The sequence below is a fragment of the Lutra lutra genome, chromosome 14 (assembly GCF_902655055.1).
Source record: "Lutra lutra chromosome 14, mLutLut1.2, whole genome shotgun sequence".
NCBI classification, from domain to species: domain Eukaryota; kingdom Metazoa; phylum Chordata; class Mammalia; order Carnivora; family Mustelidae; genus Lutra; species Lutra lutra.
Genome location: NC_062291.1, coordinates 80,385,455 through 80,406,698, shown reverse-complemented (window position 1 = coordinate 80,406,698; position 21,244 = coordinate 80,385,455). Strand labels below are relative to the sequence as shown.

The 21,244-nt window shown below is 53.0% G+C and overlaps 1 protein-coding gene across 1 annotated transcript; it reads right to left on the bottom strand.

Moving 5' to 3' along the window:
* Positions 1–1,177: 1,177 nt before the first annotated feature.
* HMX3 (H6 family homeobox 3) lies at positions 1,178–4,310 on the bottom strand. Its single transcript, XM_047701321.1, has 2 exons — positions 3,845–4,310; positions 1,178–3,222 (listed from the first exon to the last, which is right to left on the bottom strand). Exons 1-2 carry the CDS (start codon positions 4,245–4,247, stop codon positions 2,549–2,551), a joined length of 1,077 nt encoding a protein of 358 aa, XP_047557277.1. The 5' UTR covers positions 4,248–4,310; the 3' UTR covers positions 1,178–2,548.
* Between the last annotated feature and the right edge of the window lie 16,934 nt (positions 4,311–21,244).

Sequence of the window (21,244 nt, the reverse complement as noted above, 5' to 3'; positions counted from 1 at the left end):
ACTCAACATTTCAGCCATAGTAGATTCAGCTGTGTCCATTGGGTTTGAGGAACCCAGCAAAGCACTGAGAGAGGGGATGGGAGCGCATGCAGGCGCTCCCCAGCGGACGCGCCGGCGGTGTGCTCTTCGGAATCTTCACCATCTACAGGTTCTTCATCTCCCCCTTCTGGGTCCCCAGGTTCAAACTTGCCCTGCCAGGAGCTGGGCGTACAGACCCCATGCTCTAAGGCAGGCAGCCCTGCGGTCGGCAAGGAGCACCCAAGAACCTGCTTCTGCCAGCGGACTCGCGCTTCCCAGCAGTTCCCGGCGCCCTGCGCCTCCGCAGGCTGCCCACAGAGCGCGTGGGAACCTCGAGCTTTGCGCTTCCGGGGATGGGCCAGACAGGGACAGCAGACCAGAGAGGCTGCCCTGGAGGTGGTGGGCGCCGGCGGACAGAAAAGGGCCTGGCTGGGAGGAGACAATTTCCTTTCAGTGGCCGCTGCCACAGTCGGATGGTCTGTGTTCACTGGCACACCGGGACCCCGCCCCTACCCGAGCCGCCCGGAGAGCCGCAGTTCCTCAAGCCCTGGGGATGCCTCCCTGACCGGGAGGTGGTCGGTCTCCCTGGGTCTGCCCTCTCTCCATCCCGCTTCTCCCAGCAGGACTTAGAGACCCGCCTCTGGCCACAGCTAAATTCTAAGTTCCCACCCTTCTTCCCCACCCCCCTTCTAGATGCAACGGAGCCCAGCACCATCCAAGCCCGCGAACCAGTGCTCGGGAATGTCCTGCCCCGAAGCTCACGGCTCTTGAAGGAACCGTGGCCTGGGCGCGGAATTCGAGGCTGTGGCACTGCGATCGGAAATTTACCAACCAGTTCTCGGCTCGCGCGGCTGCCGCTTCGCTCAATTTCTCAAACTAGATAAGCTTAGGTTCTCGCCTCTTCCGCCCGGCATTCTCCCCTGAGCGCAGGGCTTTGCAAGCCGCAAAAGACACTGGGGAGAGAGCAGCCCTGGTAGCGAACAAAGCCGCCTCTGTCTCTGCCGCCTCCTGGATTGCGGGGATGTGCGTCCACGTTGGACTCAGCGAGCGCAGAGGCAGCCGGGGAGCGAGGCAGAAAACACAGTTTCAGAGACACCTGCTCTGCGGAAAATCGTCCGAAGTTACACACTCTGGCAACACGAAACGCATCACTTTTCTTTTCTTTTTAATTAATTCAGTTTCACGACAACATTAAGTGTAACAATATTTTGTGGGCCTTTTTCTCTTTTTCTTAAAAAGGGACTGAACCCGGACAGGGAGATGGGGGGTAGGGAGAAGGACAAGCTATCGCAGAACAACAGGTGTAGCCAACAGAAAGAAAACAGATTGGGTGGCAGAGCCAGGAGCCCTGTGGAGTTGAGGGTGAACTTTACAAGAAATCTGTACATATATCAAATAAGTTAAAATTTTCCTAAATTGATTGTCCTTCACTTAAAGCGCTCCAGTATTTTGAGCATTGCTACCTTTGAGCATTGCTACCTATCCTTGTTTCTTTCCTCCCTCCTTCCCCCTTCTTAATTTTCTCCTCCCAAACGAATGACCAGGATTACACAGTGAAAACGTCTGCTCCTCTCCGTGGAGAAAGAGACCAGGCTCCCAGGAAATTTTGTACAATATTGCACAGGTCAAAAGTCCAACAGTTACTGCAGAACAAAAAAGAGGGGGAGAGGATAAAAGACAGATCTTTTTTTTAAAAAATATTGAAATCACTCTCTCAAAACGGGGAACAAAGCAATAATAGTAATAATAATAATTTACCAACAAATGAAATCCCGAAAGTAAATGCTACTAATAAATAAGACCACTCACACCGGGCCAGATGTGGAGTTGTTTCAATAATCAGAAGTCTAATTTGGGGCTGTCTTGTCTTTTCCCTTTAAACACAGAGAATTTTACAGTCACAAAGCAGGATGAAGAGGCCAACGGTGACACACCTCTGTGGGAAAAGCGGCCTTTGCCGGGGTTCCTACCAGGGGCTTCTCAGATTCTGAAAATTGGGCAGGATAACTGGGGCTGGAGAGGGAGAACCACACCCAGAAATCCAGGAATAAAAGTAGGATAGTGTGAATTATCTCCTTCACTCTCTCTCTCTCTGGACTTCTGAAAATAGTTCTATAGAAAGTGAATAAACTAGAGGGATTTAGGTTTCTGCGGCTAATTTCTCTTCTATAAAAATAAAACCAAAAAGCCACAGCGCAATGCAAATTTAGGGGGAAGAGTTGCATCTTTTACAAAAGCTTTCGGACGAAGTATATGACCCGGGAATTTTGTCTTTTTCCTGCTCTTTCTTAATAGAACCAAAATCAAAAGTAAGAGGGGAAGCGCCTCAAATCCGTTAGGGGTGAATTGCACGAAAATGCATTGCAAATACTTACAAAACGCTACCGATTGGGGGAGGGGAGGCCGGGGCGGCGAGCCGAAGCCCCGGTTCCCGAAGGCCGCTGGACGTCTCGGCGCCCTCGGCCCGGCCCAGTCTCCTCCGGGATCTGGGAAGGCGGCCGGGCGCTCCCTCCCCCTCCCCTGTCGGGCCTCAGACGGGCCGTAGCAGCGGCACAGAGGAGACCACCGGGTGCGAGTAGTACACGGGGTGCGGGAAGGTGAGCAGCGGCTGGCTGACAGGCACCGGGGCCCCCGCGGCCGCGGCCGCGGCGCCCTCGGCAGCCGAGTTCTCGTGGTAGAGGATGGGCACCCGCACGATGCGCTGCGCCGCGGCGTGGCTCAGGTTGGCCGCCTCCAGCTCGGCCGCCAGCTGCCGCTTCCACTTGTTGCGGCGGTTCTGGAACCAAATCTTGACCTGCGTCTCGGTGAGGTGCAGCGACGCGGCCAGGCCGGCGCGCTCCGAGCTGCTCAGGTAGCGCTTCATGTCGAAAGTGGACTCGAGCTGGAAGACCTGGCTGCGCGAGAAGACCGTGCGCGTCTTCTTTTTGCGGCACGCGGGCTTCTTCTCCGGGCTCTCGGCGCCCTTCTTCCAGTCCTCGGCGCCCGGCGTCGCCGCCGCCGCCCCCACGCTCGCCCCGGCCGCTCCCGCCGCAGCCTCGCCCTCCTTCTTGCCTTCCTCCGAGTCGCTCTCCTCCAGAATGATCTCGTCCGGGCTCTTGGAGTCCAGCTCCTTGTGGTCGGGGTCGGCTTTGAGCAGCGGCTCGGGGGAGTCACGATCGGTTCCCGAAGCAGGGGAGGAGTCTCGCAGGAGGGCCTTCTCCGAAGCTGGGGAGAGACAGACAGACGGACGCACACACACGCACACCGACACAGCCTTCAGCGGGGCCTGGCGCCTGGGGGCCGAAGGCTCGATCCGCGCGGGCCTCTGGGCCCCAGGCCTCGAGGCCTCTCCGTTCCCGTGGGCCTCCTTCCCGGCTGGGCCAGGGCAGGGCCTCCGCACCCTGGGATCCCCTTCCTCCCGGGGGCAGGCGAGAGACCCGGACGGTGGCAGAGCGACCGCTTCCTTTCTAGCCCTCAGATCTCCCGCCAGGGGCCCACGGAGAGATTCGCCTCTGGCCTGGGCCCACCGGGTCATTGCCTCCATCCGGGCCCCGGCCCCGGTCCCAGCCGGCTGAAGCCTCCCCATTCACCCCCCAGGCCACTTTTCCCGGGAAGCGCCGCGCCCCGGGTTCCGATTCCACCTCCTTTTCTCACCAAGTGGGATTGGATTCCCGGGCGGCGCAACCGGGCGCGCGGGTAGTAGATGCAAGCCAGGGGCCGGAGGAAGTTGGCCAAACGGCGGGTTGGAGGGCGCGGGGGTCTCAGGGTTGAGGTGGGAGGCGGCGAGGGGCGGGGACGGTACTGGCGCGCGGGGGAGAACAACGAAAGTTCAAAGAGAGGTCGGTACCTTCAGGTCTCGAGAGGTGGCCGCCGGCGGGGGTCAGGGTGTAGGGGTACCACCAGGCCGGGGAGCGCTCCAGGTAGTGCGCGGGCAGGGCAAACCTCTGCGCCGGGATCTCAAAGCGAGGGAAAGCCAGGTCGCCCACCTGCGAGAGCGCGAAGCCCGCGGCGCCCTCCAGAGCCCCCTTGGCCGCAGCGGCGGCGGCAGCAGCGGCGGCGGCAGCAGCGGCGGAGGCCGGCGCAAAGAGCGTCCGTGGGGGCGGCTGCGGCTTAGGGGGCGGCCGGTGGTGGTCTCCGTTGAGCAGGTTCTTGATGGAGAACGGGGACTCCTTGGGCGCGGGAGGTGGGGGCGGCGGCGGCGGGGGCTGCGCGCTAGCGGTGCCAGGGGCGTCCGGCCCGGGCTCCGGCATGGTCCCCTCTCCTCCGGGTCCCGGGGAGGGAGGGATCGGGACAGGCGGGCGGCCGGGCGAGCAGGCGGGCGGCCGGAAATCAGACCATAAACGGAACTCAACTACGGGGCGCAAAGTCGGGGGCCGCCCCGGGCGCAAATCCAGCGGCGGGAGGGCGGGGTGAGGACCCGGCCGGGGCGGGCTCGCATGTGGGAGGGGTGCTGAGGGGCGGGGAGCGGCCCAGCCGCGGCAAAGAGGGAGCGAGGCGGCTCGGCGGCGGCTGCAGCTCCCGGGGAGGAGGCGGCAGGAGCAGTCCCGGGCTTGGGGCTGCGTCAATCCGGCGCCGGATGCTAATGATGAAATCAAAATGTCATCCAAGTTAAATGCGGGGAGTATACGGCGATTGGGCGCGTACAATGGCAAATGGGATTAGGCAGGCGAAGGCGCAGCCGAGTCCGGGCCCCGCAGCCGCCTCCGCCACCGCCCCCTCCTCGCCTTCGCTCGGATTTTGGCGCTTTGGCTTCGGGCTATAAGAGCCTGCCTGTTATTGGCTTTATATAGTCCAATTAGGCAGCAAATGAGGACAAGCCTATTAGCACAAAAGGATATTGGCTCCCGCTAAAGAGGCACTCGGAGCGCTCCGGCGAGCGCAGGAGGCGAGCGAGGGACGCAGAGCCGGCGGCGCCCCCGGCCCGAGCGCACTGACAGCCGAGGCGCCCGGAGCCCGCGCCTTCCTCTCCCCCCTGCAGTTCGGGGACCCGCTTCCAGCCGCCAGGCCTGCGGGAGGGGGAAGGGGCGGGCCTGGCCCGCCCGGGTCACCTCGGGGTTATCCGCGCTCGCAGCTGCCGATCCCCCGCCCCCAGGGGCTCGACAGGGTCCCGCCGCCTCCGCGCTGCTGGAGAGCCACGTAGCCCCGGCCCAGGAGGCAGGACGCGACCTCCCGCCGGCGGCGAAGTCAGCTCTTTCCTACCCTTTGGGGTCCGGCGGCCTCAGCATGTTCCCCAAAGCCTGCTAAGAGCGCGGCCACGAAGAGGGGGATTTGGGTTCCCGTCTAATCGATAGGAAGGGAATCGGGGTGTAAGTCCTTGCGCTGCGTCAACGGGCTCAGGAATCAGCGTGGCCTTGGCCTTTGGCCCTTGGAAACTGAAGAGTGAGTCCTCTGGACCAGGAGTGGGTGTGCGTCTCGGCGCACCCGCGTGTGCGCGCAAAACGGGCTAACGCCCGCGTGTCACTTGCTCGGGCTGCTAAAGCAGCTGCGTCGCGGCACCGACGGCTACGCTCGGAAGGGCGCTCTTCCTCTCGCGCCTGCGGCCCCGAAGACAGCACTTCTCTTAGTAAGTCTCTCCTGCCAGCGTTTGGAGCTGCCTAAAGCTTTAAGAGGGAGCAACGAGAACCGAAGGCACAGCGGCAGGACCTTCCTCGGTGGTGGCGGTGGCAGCGGCACAGCAGCATGTCCCCGAGGGCCGCCAAGTCCCTAGAGAACCCTGCTGGGCCTCTGAGGGACAGCTGGGGCGAAAGTCACTCTACTCTGTCGACTTTAAAAAACAACTCCCCAGGTTACACAAGAAGCCCATAAGGCAGGCATTTAAGACTCTAGATTTAAGCATCAGATAAAGTAGGATTGTTTGTGGGGTCCCTTCCCGAGAGACAGCTCCCTGGTCAGAGAAAAGCGGCAAAGTGGCCACCACTCTTCTCCACCCATTGTGAGCTTCCATACACCCAAGATCTTTTCATGGCTCCTTCCCTTCCCCATTGCCTCCCCCTTCTACCCCCGCCCCGCGCGGGTTAGAGCCATCTCTCAGCTAAGTCAAGGCCGCCGTGCCCTGGCAGGTGCAACCGCTTCGGTTCCCCAGTAGGGAAGTGGGTATGTATTTTCTGATCTGATTCGGGTCTTCAGACTGCCGCCCAAATGTCGATGCGGACATTTAATGCTTCTTTCAGCAAACATTCGTCTGCAGTAGTGAACCCTATTTTTTTTTTTAAATTTTTGGTTTATTTTTGCTTTGGAAACCTGGGAGCATTGTAAATGGTGCTTCCATAAACAATCATTATTCTCATTATTATTACTCCCTTGAGTTTGTACAGAGCTTTAATGGAATGCAAACCGCCAAAGCGTCCAAATCTGAGTTTGAAATCAATCATCGCCCTGAAACTCAAGTAGGGCTGGTCTCACACTGGGGTTTTATAGATGGAACAGGGCTCCCGGAGAGGAGACTGGGCCAAGGTCACCCAATCGGTGCTGGACACCCAGAAGTCATTTTCTCCCCAATTCAGAAATAGCTCGACGCGCGCAGGTCTACGCGGGTTGGGGCTCGGCCGCGACCCGCCCGCCACGCAGCGGAGGCTGCGAGAGAAAGGCCCCTGCGTGGGTTCGCGCGCATTGTGGGAGCTCTCCTATCCCGAGCCGACGCGTGCAAAGTTGGCTCAAGTTCTGCCGCGTGGACGCCGCCTTTAAACGGAGACAAGCAGAAAAGCCGCTCATCTCCCAGGAAAAAGGTGCGACCGGCAGACGTCGCCGGAAAGTTCTGGCTGGGGAAGTGGGCTTTTGGCTGATCCGCGAAACTGAGGACTAGACCCGGATGGCAAGGGGTCCAGGCCGGCTGGACAAGAGTCCGGGACAGCGGCGGGGGCGCGGCTACCTGAACTCACTCACTCTCGTTTTCCTGGGGCGCGCAGGTGCGCCGGTGTGCGCGTGTGTCGCCCAGAAAGAGGAGTTTCAGCACCCTCGGCCCATACCCTGAGTTTCAGGGATGCTGGGCTTGAACAGCCAATTGAACAGAGTAAATCTTTCCTTTCGGCTGCCCTAAAGCTGGTGGATGTGGGGCCACTGGCGCGGACACAGCCCTTCACTCGCCCTCCGGCGAGGGGCGTGGCTTCTGCTTACTCACGCCCGGACTCCATTCAACGGCAGGCAAACAGCGCCCTCTATGGGACAGCCTCGAAACCGAACCTGCAGGCTCGGTGGGAGAAACCACTGTCCCCGCGAAGAGCGTTGAAAGCCATCGCTGTCTTACTCTTCCGGGCCAGGCTAGAGAACAAAAGCATTTTTTCTCTGGATTCCTGAAGAAGCAGAGAGTGAAATCGACTGCAGATCACTGCTGATCTTTACCTGGACACCATAGGAAGTGTCTCACCTGCCTCCCACACTCCTACCCTCCTTTCCTGCCCCTGTTTGAGGGCCCATTTTCTGTTCCTGCCAGTAACTGATCCCTGAGGTGTCCATGTGAGCCCCTGGAAGGGCCAGTGGTATTCAGTAGGCACTAGTGTTCGTGTCTGAATGCCCGAGTGAATGAGTGAATGAATTCACAGTTCCCATGCCAGAGGATTTGTCTAGTTAATTATGGTTCTTCCCATAGCCTGATCATAGCCAATAGCATTTTTCAAAAAACTTGATGAGAACCTGAGGTCCTTTGATAACACGTTTTATAAAATCTAAAAAGCCCAGCAATAGGACTACTGGAGGGGATACTCACAGGCTGATCCTAGGTAGACGGGCTGTTGAGAACAGTGCCTCTGCAGCATAGTGGGACAAGGGTAGAGGGGGCCTAGGGAATGCTAGTAATTAGCACCCAACTTTTACAAAACGGAATGAGGGCTGATAAAGGAGAGCTTAGAATGGTGTTCTCCCCTGCTTCCCCTCTGCCCCCCTCCCGTGGCCACCAGACACACAAAACAGTTACACATATGCACATTAATGAGTCAGTAAGTAGTGAGTTCCCTAGGGGAGGGGAGCTGTCCATATTCTTTTCTTTTTTTTTTTTTTAAGATTTTATTTATTTGACAGAGAGAGAGAGAGAGATCACAAGTAGGCAGAGAGGCAGGCAGGGTGGGGGGAAGCAGGCTCCCCGCTGAGCAGAGAGCCCGATGCGGGGCTTGATCCCAGGACCCTGAGATCATGACCTGAGCCGAAGGCAGAGGCTTAACCTACTGAGTCACACAGGTGCCCCACGTCCATATTCTTCAGAACTTCACCTGCTTTCCTCCACAGGGTCCTCCTTGGATGTACAGCTTCCTGGGAGAGCCCACCTGCTTACCCATGGAGTGGGGAGGGTCTGCTCAGGCTTTTAGCTCAGGCTGCCAAGTTCCTGGGCATGGAGGCTCCCCACACAGTGGGCACTGACTCTGATGACCACACTTCAGCTCTTCACTCTTCTCACCCAGCAGGTCCTTGATTTGCAGGCAGGATTGATAAAAGTTTAGAGTAATGATCTTGGGGAAACTGTGCCCCAGTCTGTATGTGCTTTGGCCCTCTTTACTGGAAAGTTCTCATTTGCTCCAGAGCTTCCAGGAATGTTGTCAAAGACCCCTCCCTTTGGCTAACAATAGTGACTGCAAGACGTCTCACATCTGCATCCTGAGTCAAGTATAATTTTCTTAGAGTGGCTGAATGTCTAACCCTTTCCCAAGAGTTAAGGGTGATAATTACATGGGCGTAATATCAGCAAACAGTCATCGAGTCCCCACTATATGGCAGGCACTATAACCTGGGGAGGTGGGTGCTATTATTATTCCTCTTTGGCAGATAAGGAAACTGAGATACAGAGAGTATGACACAGGCAAGGTAGAGAGAGTCCTAAAGGAAAATGAGCCTCAGGGCATTGTTATAAGGACAGATGTTAAAAAGACAGCAGACAGCCTATGTAAGCGGGCTCTCTCTGGTTAATGGTATCCTTAATACAGTTTTTTTAGGATGAGCCCAGAATGGGCCAGAAATCCATGCTTTTTTTTTTCCCAAGATTTTATTTATTTGTCAGAGAGAGAGAGCAAGAGCGAGAATACAAGCAGGGAGAAGCAGGCTTTCTGCTGAGTAGGGAGCCTGATGCGGGGTTTGATCCCAGGACCCTGGGATCATGACCTAAGCTGAAGGCAGACGCTTAATAACTGGGCCTCCCAGGTGCTCCCAGAAATCCATTCTTACAGGATTTCTTTCTCCAGAAAGCTAGCAGTCTTACAAGGGAGAGACACCCCAGGAATTGCTGCCTTGACCCAAGGAGGTCTTATTCTACTGTCAAGGAGCAAGTTAGCTCTCCCATCACTGACCCCCTTTCTCTGACTAGTTCCCTTGTCTTCTTAAAAAGCCTTTCTCTCCGGGGCAGGTGGGCGACTGCCTTCAGTTCAGGTCATGATCTCAGGGTCCTGGGATGGTGCCCCACATCAGCTCTGGGCTCAGAGGGGAGTCCTCCTCTCCTTCTGCCTCTCCCCCTACCACTGCTTGTGCTCAATCTCTCTCTCTCTCAAATAAATAGATAAAGTCTAAAAAAAAAAAAAAATGCTTTCTCTCCAAACAAGAATCTCTCACATGTTCTCATTAGGGTAGACAAATGCATTTTTTGGGGTGGGGGCACATTTTGCTCTATTGTATCCTACTATTTGTAACTGTCTGGATATTTGGTGGGCTCCAGCTAAGAATTTGCTGTGACCTTTGATAAGACTCTGAACTTCTCTGTGTCCATCTGGAAAACAAACAGCAAAATGACTCTATTAGGAAAACTAGGCAGGGCACCCGTTTTATCTTAGAAGAAGATACTTATTGGAGAAAAGGCTTTGCAAGCTATCAAAGCCCACCCTTGGGTCCTCCCCACTCCCGGGTCTGGCCCTCTGAGAACACGTGTGCTCTGCACACCTCCACTCAGGGGGAAGCTACCATCGCTGACATTGCCTAAGGACCCACCATGGACACAGCCACTCTTCTTTGGTTTCTTCTATACCTCCGAGATTTCCAAAGCAAGTCTTGCTAGATGCTAAGAATATCACCATAATGTATCCAGTCAATGTTGAGTACCTAATATGAGCCAGACTCTGTTCTAGGTCCTTGAGATGTCTCAGCGAACAAAACAAAGTTCCCTGCCCTTGGGGAGCTTACATTCTAGTAGGGGGAGCAAGTAAATTATAACGTATTAGGAGGTGATAACTGTCATGGGGAAAAACTTAAAGGGGAGCAGGGCACTGAGGTGGGGGAGTGTTGTAGTATCAAATCAGGAGGTCAGATGAGGCTGCCTGAGAAGGTGGGGTTTAAGCAAAGACTCTGAGGAGGTGTGGTGTTAGGCTGAGTGTTCCAGACAGAAGGAAGAGCTTAAGGGCTCAATGCAGAAGGATGTGTTTAAGGGCTCGAGGCAGAAGGATGCCAGGTATGTTCAAGGAGCTGTTCGGTGCTGTGACCCAAGGGAACACAGTAGGTGAGATGGGAGATGTCAGAATTTCCAAACACATGGGCCTCTGGAGGCCTGGGTAGGAATTTTGTCTTTATTCTGAGTGAAATAGGACCACCACAGAGTCCTAGGCTTTAAAAGATCAGCTTTCGGGGCACCCGGGTTGCTCGGTGAGTTAAGCATCCAACTCTGATTTTGGCTCAGGTCATGATCCCAGGGTTGTGAGATTGAGCCCCGTGTTGGGCTCCGCACCAGGCGTGGAGTCTGCTTAAGAGTCTTTCTCCCACTCTCCTTCTGCTCCCCCCCCCTCTAAAAATTCAACTTTTTTGAGGACAGTGTACCACTCAAAGAAATGCACACATTCTGAGAGTATGGTTAGGTGAACTTCGACAAACAAATTCAGTCTGGTGGTATGGTGTGGTTGATGCAGGCTTCCTGGAGAAGGTGTTCAGCTAGAGTCTTAATGAGTATGTTATCAGGTAGAGAAGAAAGAAGGACAAACAGACAGAGGACACAGTCAGGAGATGGCCAGAGAGGTTGGAAAAGGGCTTCACCTACTGGGCAGGGGGCACACACAGAAGGCTGGAGGGGGCCCGGCTGAAACCTGACCAGAGAAGCTGTTTCCCTTGCGCGGGCCCTTGACTTCCTGCATCAAAATCAACAAGACTCCACCAAACCCACTGGATCACAAGGTGGTGGTGAGTCACGGGCTCAGAAATCTGCCACTTCTGTTAGCTGGGGTAGGCAAACTTCTCGTATGATCCGTGTATTTGTTTCCTAGAGCTGTTATAACAGAGCTACAGACTAGAGGGCTCCCGTAATGTATCCTTTCACAGTTCTGGAGGCTTTAAATCTGAAATCGGGGAGTTAGCAGGGCCATGCTCTCTGTGAGTTTCTAGAGAAGATTCTGTTCTGGGGAAGAGTGCCTCTCTCAGCACCTGGTGGCATCCGGCAGTCTTTGTCTTTCCTTGGCCTGTAGCTTTATCGCTCTAATTTCTGCCTCTGTCTTTCCATGGCCATTTCCGCTCTCCATGTGTCCCTGTGTCTTTACATGTTCTTCTTATTAAGATCCCAGTTCTTGGATTTGAGGGCCACTCCAACCCAGTGTCTTCTAATCTACCTTCATTTATATCTTACACCTACAAAGACCTTATTTCCAAATAAGGTCACATTCAGGAGTACTGGGAGTTAGGACTCCAACATATCTTTTTGGGGGACACAACAGTCCCCAGTGATCCCTTCCTCCTAGCGTTCGTGACCTTGTGTGATCCCCTCCCCTTGAGTGTGGGCTGGGCCTAGTAACTTGACTCTAAGCAAGAGAAGACAGTGAAGGTGAAGGATGTCACTTCCATGAGTGGGTAACATCTGTCTTATCAACTAACTAACTCTATTGCCTGCTCCGCTTGCATGCTTTGATGAACGAAAGGCAGCCTCCCAAAGAGGTAGGCAGTGGGGAGCTATGAAGGATTTTCAACAGGAGGCAAGAGGTATGGACAGGTTTACATTCTGGGAAGGTCACTTGAGTAAGTTGAAGGGTTTGTCAGAGGAGGGAGGGGCAGAAAGCCGGGAAGCTCTAGATGAAGCTGCCAGTGGATTTGGTATCTGGTGAAAGCCCTCTTCCCGGTTGGCAGAAGACCGCCTTCTTGCTGTGTCCTCACATGGCAGACAGAGGCTCATGGTCATTATGAGGCTTCATTCTAATTACCTTGCCGCAGTCCCATCTCCAAATACAATCACCCTGAGGATTAAGACCGCAACACATGAAGTTGGGGTTGGGGAGGAGGACAAAACTCAGTCCACAGCAACAAGGAGGCAAGGATCCAGATAGGGTCAGAGCTGAGGTACCACAGAGAACCTGTACTCCCAGAACTCTCCAGATCACCCCGGCCAGGCCTCAGATGTGCTGCATTCTGAAAAGCACTTTCTCACCCAACCTCCCACATCTTCCTTATGACTCTGTGGTCAAGGGTATTTATTACTCCCTCTCAGAAAACAAAACAAAAATGCTAAGTCTCAGGGAAGTTGACAACTTGCCTTCCTCTTCCTCAACTGCTTTGCTGAGCCTTTACCCTCCCTGACAACTGGGCGCGGTTCCTTCCATTAGAAGTCAGCATCAGGCCCTCAGCTGCTGAGAGTCATGCCAGACTGAGCTAAGGTCATCACACACGATGTCACAAAAGAAAGTTCTCTCCTCTTGTTGTGGTTACAATGGGCCTGACAGGGAGTGGAAATTCAGCTGGGAAGGGAGGAGCAACACGGAACAAGTGGTTTAGAATCTAAAGCAAGGCAGATCTTACTTGCATCCCAACCCGCCTCCTTTTGGGCTGCACAGATTTCAGCAAGCTGTCTGCTTCCCTGTCCCCTTGGTTTCCTCACCCGGATGGCGGCCATGACAGTGCCCACTTCCTGGACAGCTGTGGGGCTGAGATGAGGTCATGAGTGAGCAGTGCTTGGTGCAGTATCTGGCTAGTCCCTGCTCAGTAAATGTAGCTGATCAAATGTTGGGGGTGTGGACAGAGGGCTAGAGGAAGGTGTATTAGTCCATGCAGGCTGCTATGACAAAAATACCATAGATGGGGGTGGGGGAGCTTAGACAGCAAATATTTGTCTCTGATGTTCCGGAGGCTGGAAGTTTGAGATCAAGGGGTCAACATGGCTGGGTTCTAGTGAGACCCTGGTCCTGATTTACAGACAGCTGTGTCCCTGTTGTATCCTCACATGGCAGAGGGAGAGAAATCTCTCATTTTGTTCCTCTTACAAGGGCATTTATCCTATTCATGAGGGCTCCTCCCTAATGACCTGGCCACCATCTGGAGGTCCCGCCTCTGAGGACCATCACCTTGGAGGTCAGGGCTTTGACATATGGACTTGGGCGGGCAGGGGACACAAATACTCAGTCTGTAATGACGGGGGTGGGGGTGCTTGGAGCCTGGATCTGAGTCAGTCCTGGTATCCCTGGGTGTCAGTCGTGGGTGGCGAGGCTGAGTCATCTCCGTACTGCTCAATCGTCCTTGTTTCCTCATCCGCAAAGTAAAGGGCTGTACTAGACAGATGCGGCTCAACTGTGATTGCGCTGTGTCCTTTTCTCACTTCCCTGAGAAACTCCTGCAAATTAGACACAATTGAAAAAGGAGAGCATCCTGCACTCGCTTCCACAACTGACCTTTGATGAGGCCGGTTCTCTCAGAAACACCAGCCAGAAGGCAGTCATTCCCAGACGCGAGTTTATCCCAATTTTCTCTATAAATAGGAGGTCCTAAACTAACGCCAGCCCTGGGGATTCCTTCCTGAAAGGTGTCAACTTTTCTAAAACTCTGAAAGTGTTGTGATAATTGATGAGATACATTGTTTCTCCTGAAGTGTGTGGGATATTGTGATTTGTGTGGTTTGTATACTGAGGCTCCTGGGAGTGGATGTTGTTTTTCTGCAACGCGGGGTGTCTAGAAGCTGAAAAATGGAATTCAACTTGGCAGACAGGTATTAAGCAACTACTGTGTGTCTGGATCCCTTAAAGGGGCACAGGATTGATCAGGATGTGGTCTCCTGCCCTAGACGGTAAGTTCCCAGAGGGCAGAGACATGGAACTTACCGTCTAGGGCAGGAGACAGACAGGGGTCACAGCTAGCTATAAATTCAAGTTGGGATAGGATGAATGCCAACACTGAGATAGAGAGAAAGCAGCAGGTGACATCTGAAAAGCTGGGGGGGCAGCTGTTTTGGAAAGTCTCATGGTGAAGGGGGTGGGAGAGGAAGGTGACACAGAGGCCCGGTCTTTAAGGTAGCAGGGATTTCAACAAACATGGATGGGAGGGGGTGGAGGGCATTCCAGGGAGAGAGGACATCACGTGAGGAGACCCAGACACTTGCAGATGGAGAATGGGGTTGTCGCATCTGTGGCGGGTGGGAGCAAGAGTTCGATATAAAGGCAGATTGTGTCCACATCACGAGAATCCTAATGCCCAGCTGGAGAGCTGGGATATTCTTGCAGTAGTTGGGAGCCAGAGAAGGTGTTGGAGTGAAGGCACAGCACGACTGAAGCTATAGTTCGTGAAGAGACATCCGCCATCAGAGTGAGGCTAGGTGGGAGCAGGGAGAGTCTGGTGGCCGGGAGACCAGGCAGGAGGTTTGGGCTATAGTTCAAGAGATAGATTATGAGGTTCTGAACAGGGAGATGGCCATAGGGATGGAAGGAGTGACTTGACTTGAGATTCATCAAGAAGGCAGAGCCACAGGACCTGCTAACTAATTACACACAGAAATCAGGGACAGGGAAGAGCTGAATGTGCCTGAGAGCGCGGCATCCAGGAGGACGGTCATAAATTACTGAATTTCCACAATTCTCAGACACTATCAATCTTAAAATACACCATCAATTTCATAACAGGCTTTTAGGCAAAACAAAACAAAACAAAAACATGAATTTGCTACAATAAATAAACACACTAATTGTCATTCATATCTCAATTTCAGAAATATTAAGTATAAAAGCATATCTACCTTAGAATTAAGGAAGTACCATCATTTAGGGAATATAGAAGAAAACCTGGTTTGAGCTGGTGGCAGATTAAATTGCTGCTCAAAATAGTTAGCCCATCCATGGGAGGCTCGTCCTTCCCACTCCAAAGACATCCAGCTTGACCCTGGACTCGCTCTCATCTTACAATGATGCGTGCACTTGCCTGTCCCTTGACTTCAGGTCTGGCTGTCTGCTTTGCTTAGGCTGTTCTTTAGCTTGGGCCCGGGACTAGACAGACCAGAGCCCAGCCTCTGGTGAGGAGCCAGGTCTGATCAGACCCTCAGCTTCAAGTAGAGGTTCTCAGCCCACTGAGGCTCCATCCTCCAACTCATAAAACAAATGGTGATCGATGCTGACAGGGATAATAATGAATCTGGGTTTACAAGACCAGTGCTCTAACCACTGAGCTATGAAGCCTGCCCGTTTGAATCTGGGTTTAGATTGGATGGGTAGAGAGGCACAATCAGAATAAAAGAAAATACCAAGACAGAGGGAACACTGGTTTACGCACAATATTCTGGGCCTGGCCCTTTCCAGACTAACAAGAGTCCTGGAGTTTCAAACACAATGCTCAACAAAAGTGACCTGATAGTACATTTCCGTATTGGTGCATATAGATGATAATTTCCAAACTTTAAAGCTGTTGGGTTCTGCCCAAACTTATAAATGTCCTAACACTGTAGTGGTTTGTGATGTTCCCATGTCCATTTCCACCTGGTTTCTATCTGGTCAACCAGATCACTGTGACATCCATGTTGGGTGTTTCCACCACCACCATGAGTTAGACGGTGGGGCACACCCTCCAACAAGATTAATACTTCTCAAGTACTTTCTAAGTGCCAGATGCCAGCCTCTGCTCTGGGGAGATAGGGACGACCAGGACAAAGGAGGGCCCTGATCTCCCGGGGTTCACACTCTGTTGTGAAAGCCAAACTAGTTCACACTCTGGTAGGGAAGCCAAACTAGTAAAGGAGAGAAACAAGATTTCAGACTTCGAGAAAAGGAAGCAGGAGAATGATACGATTTTTTACTGGCCAACGGTAAAAAGGATCCTCTTGTTTGCTAGTTCTAGTGTGTAGCCTTCCACATCATTTGACTTTAACCATAGATTTAATTTCCAGATGGCCAAACCTGGAGATTAAGCCTAGTGATCAGGGCAAACCTTTAGCAAGAGTGACATTTTTCTCCATCACCCTCTCATCAAAATGTCCTGGACATCTACTCCAGGGCTCGCGCTGGCTAGGGGCGTGTTGAATGAATGTTATCGCATTCAGTCCTCTCCCATCTGCAAGATTACACCTGAGGAAGCAAAAGTTGATCAACCTGCCCAGGGACCCAAAGCTGGGAGGGGCTGGACCAAGGTATGAATTCCAAGCACAGCATTTTTCTCCCTCACAGACCGCTGCTGCCTTCCCTTGTGCCCATGGTCTTATACTCTCACTCCCAGCATAAAAGGGGCCTCAGGTTATTGACACCTCCTTGCCTGGCCATTGTCCCTCTCTGTGCCTCCCCACCCTACATTCCCAGGAGCCATCCTTGTAACACATGGCAATGCCCATTGACTGGAAGTGTTTGGATATGTTTTTTCTAGCCACATGCATGATGTAGTAGAGGAAGGAGGTCTGGAGAGAGAGAAGCAAGAGGCTGCCCAGCAGAGAGGAGCTGGTCCTGTCCCTGATGACTTTCTTGTCCCTGGTTGCACTCACTTCCTGAGGCCTGACGACACTCCATCTTTAGGTTCTATGTGTCCTTTTACTAAATTTCCCTTTTCTGCTCGGGCTACCTTGAGAACTTACTCTCACCTGTCAATTTAGAAAGAGTCTGACTGATTCTTACTCAAGTGTGCATGACTAAGAAAAGTTCCCTAAGATATTTGTAGCATGTATTTATAGAGTAGGAGTCAGTTCTGATGCTAAATGCCTCATGGATATGTCCTTAAATCTATGCTATACCAAGTCCCTGGTAGAGAATACCCATAAGTAGGAAGCTATGAACTTAGGACATCAGACCCAAGTAGTCAGCCCAGGTTTAGAGGGTCAGGGAGAGTCTGGGCACATGGAACCAGCAAAGGCTCCTTGGCTAAGCCAGCTGAGAGGCCTGGGGTGATGCAGACACCTCATGAGGGTTTTCTCTCAGCAAATCTTGGATGTGACATTAGGACATGGTCACTACCCCCTTATGTTGTACAGGTGTTTGTTTTAATACTTTATTTTTTATTTTCTTTTTTTTTAAAGATTTTATTTATTTACTTGTCAGAGAGAGAGACAGAGAGAGAGCAAGCTCACAGGAGCATGAGCAGGGGGAGGGCAGAAGGAGAGGCAGGCTCTCGCTGAGCAAGGAGCCCCATGCGGGACTTGATCCCAGGACTCTGGGATCACGACCTGAGCCCAAGGCAGACGCTTAACCGACGGATCCACCCAGGCGTCCCTATTTTTTATTTCCTTAAGGTATGCTCCACACCCAACGTGGGACTTGAGCTCATGACCCCAGGATCAAGAGTCTCATCTCCATTGACTGAGCTAACCAGGCGCCCCAGTCGCACAGCTGTTTTTATCCGCAAGGGGCGCAGGCCAGCTTGACTTCTCCAGGAAGTGGCATGTTGGGTCCTTCGAGCTAGGCAAGAGTTTTCTTGGGGCAGGATTTGGCTGGGGGAGGTGTGCTTCTGCCTCTCCCCGGCAGGGGAGGCAGTGTAGATGCGGCAGTGCCCATGACTGGGACGACCTCGCTGCCCTGTCTTCCTGGGGACTAAGGAGCAACAAGTGTGGGGCGTGTGAGCATCCCTTGTGCTAGAGTGATCTGGGGCCCTCTGCTCCCATAGTTCAGTCTGGACCAGAGAGCACTGTGGGGTGGGCTATGCTGTGCAGGAGGGAGGGGCAAAGGGAGGGGCGGCTCTGCAACTGGTCTGCCTGGGTTTGAGTTCTGTCCCTACCACCACCAGCCGGCTGAATGAGGACAAAGTGCTTACCGCTCTGTGCCTCAATGAAACATCTTTATAACGGGGGTAATATGAGTGTCTTCTTCCTAGAGCCACTGAGAGCATCTGAGGAGAGAATGTGTGAAAGTGTCTCATGGAAGACTCCTGGCACACATTCCATCAACACCAGTTGTTGGCAACAGGTGGAATGAGTGTTACTGTTTCATCTACTTCACAGGTGATGGCTCAGAGGGGCAGAGAGGCAAGAGGCATGCCACGGTCACTCAGCTACACAGCGGTTGTCCCAGGTCGGGGGGCCCCCGGAGCAGATCCAGATCCCGAGGTAGGGATTTGCTTGATTATGGCAGCAGTCCTAGGGGGACTGGGGAGGTGCGGGGAGAGCTGGACGGGGAAGACCCGGAAGCTGAGTCAGGTGCAACTCCAGGCCAGGTTCTGGAGTGGGTGGGCCTGCTCTGATCTCGTGGGGAAGCCCCTATGGGTCAATTATGCCTCCAAGTGCCCTAGTCAGAGGCAAAGGTGCTGCACCTGTCATGCTTCTGCATTCCCAGAAGCGGTCCAGGTAAGGCCTCCCTGGGGGGGACACAAAGTCCCAGGCACTTACTGCGGCAGCCTTATCATTGGGGGGGTAGCCCCTCAGCAGTCCTGCTGGAAAGTCACAGGTGCTTGTAGTGGGAAGCAGAGGGACCCTAAGCCATGCGGGGTTGGTGTGGGGCAGATGTGTGTGCGCAGGATCTGGGGATCTGGCTGGAGAACCTGCACCCACCTATTCAGTGGTGGAGGCAGGACCCCAATCTGTAGCTTCTGGATTTAAGTTTCCTCTGCCCCAGGCTCCCCTCTCTCCCTTAAACAACCTAATCCAGCAAGACCTGCACCAAGACAGACCCCATCCACCCATGTTTGCCCTTTGGGGGCTATCCGCTGGCTTTCCCTTGTTTTGGTAGCAATACTGAACCAATGGGGAAGCAGCCCCTGCTAGGCAGACAAAAGAAGGCCCTCTCCTCAACCCGTGCCTTGTCTTTGCAAATTTGTGGCAACCATTTCAGTTGGAACATATGACAATTAAATCGTTAAGACTTCCGATGCCGGATTAATTACCCAGTAGAAAAGGGATCAATTGTGTAAATATATCATTTATGTAATGAGTCCTGGCTGTGATTTAGATGTCCAGATTGGTTTTTCTTCCAGCTTCTGCCCTGAAAACAAGTCTAGCCTTTGGGCCAGGGCCAAACAAACAGCCTCTATTAGGTCCGAATCCAGAGCATTAAGTGGCCCAAATAGACAGGTGGGGGCAGGTGATACAGGGGGCCGAGAATGCAGGAAAATTGGAGCAATTTGCCAAAATGAGCCAAGTTCCTCCTATTATTCTTCATGTCTCTGCAGAAAATTACTCTTCAGAAACAGGGAGTGGAAGTTCAACATCCCCTTCGATGGCACCTCAGGCACGGCCCATTTCACAGCCCTTCTCCTCTCTCCGCCCACCACCACGGTCCCACTGGGACAGCCTTTCCTGAACACCGGAGCCACCTCCGGTTCTAGGAGGTGGCAGAGGCCCCCCAAACAGTAAGCATTCCTGGGATCATCAGAGCTGGCCAGCCCTGCCTGCCCAGCTGGGAGCCAGGGAGCAAATCCCCTTCCGGCTTCCGTGCTGCCTCTGGCCAAGGCACTAGGCAGAGTCTGGGGGTGGGGCAGTGGCTGCTTCAGCTACTGAACACTCTTCAGTGAGCACTCATTTCATGTTACTCCATCCCTCCCTCCCTCTGCTTGCCCAGGCAAGAGGATCCCCCTCCCCACCCATGTCACCCTCTCCACTCACCCAGCCCCACAGGCATCCCCAGGAACTGCCCCAGCACCTATGGAACATGCAAACATGCTTTCAGAATGTCAGCTGGCCTCTGGGGGCTTGGAGTGGAGAGAGAGCCATCTCAGCCAAGTCTCCACCCCAGACCTCCCAGGGACCCCTCCTTCTCTGAGATACAAGCCCTTGTGCCTAGTACTTTCCTCCCTACCTTCCTTCTGTGTTGGAAACTACCCTGCCCTGTAGTCATGAATGTTTGGGAGGAAAGTGAGCTGGCTTGAGGTCCATCCCAGCCCTGATCCCAGGAAGTGGCGGGGAGGGACCCAGGACGGGACTTCTAAGGCTTTTGCCTCCCTGAGACTCAGTTTCCTCACTTGAATAACAAGACCACTACTTTGTGATAAGATCCAATCCCCTAGCCCAGCTCCTTCTGGGTGAGGTGTACTCAAGATATCCATCCTGCGGGAAGAGGGGTGGAAGCTCGGGCTTGACTTCAGAGGGCAAAACAGAACCTGAATGGTCTGGGAAGCCTTGGCCTTGGGGAAAACGAGATTGGAGGGGGCAATTATGCGTCAAATGCCATGTATTTGTCACGATTTCATTGCTTAATTGATGTTTTATTGCTCCCACTGACACGTGTGATCGAAATGAAATTGCATCTACAGGAGGGGAAGTGAAATTTATTTCTGCTTGTATCTTAATGGGGGGAATAAAGCGTCAATTAAACAATGAAGATGACATATACTTGATGTATGATCTGAAGAAGGAATATTACTCACTAAAATGTTATTTTACAATTTACAGTAATGGAGCACCTGGCAATAAGGAGAGGCACAGTTCACACATTTTCCATTATTTAAAAATAGCAAAAAAAAAGGTATCATTATTAAATAATACAAGAAATTTCACTTCTAATAGCATAGTGTAAGGATTGTTCCAGTGGATGCCTTGCTGAGTTACCCAGCTAACGAGTAACAGGTCTGGGACAGAGGAATGGGAAAGGTGATCTTGAAAATGAGACGGACAAGGAACTGGGGAAACCACAATCATAATGGAGGCTGCTACTGAGCTCCTGTGTGCCAGGCTCTGTGTTGAACTTGACCTTGATCCTAAACCTCATGGTCACCCTGCTTTACAGACAAGGAAGCTGAGGCTCAGACACCTTGGCTGAGGTCATACAACAAATAGGCAGCAAAGACAGGATTTCAACCCAGGTCAGCTCAACTCTAAGCGTCCTCTCTTTTTTGCGACAGCAAATATGTAAGACACCTACCCAGAATGTTTTGTGAAGGCAGAGACAAAAGTAAGGGAGGATGGGATTTCGTTAAGATCAAAGGCCATCAGAGGGGAGTGGAGAGGGAGGAAATGGGAACCATAAGGAAACACATGGAAAATTCTGGAAAAAAGGAGAACCAGCAGGGCCATATATCTGAGGTATGTGTCTTTCATAAAGATCACCTTTAGTTCAGAAGTTCGTTTATAATAACGAAGAGATTACACTCTCTATCAGTCAAACAAATGCAAATGAAAACATCAATAAAATACCTCTTTATTGTTAAATTAGCAAAACTAGGGGGAAAGATAATGCTTGATGCTGGTGAAGATGAAGAGAAATATTCTTGC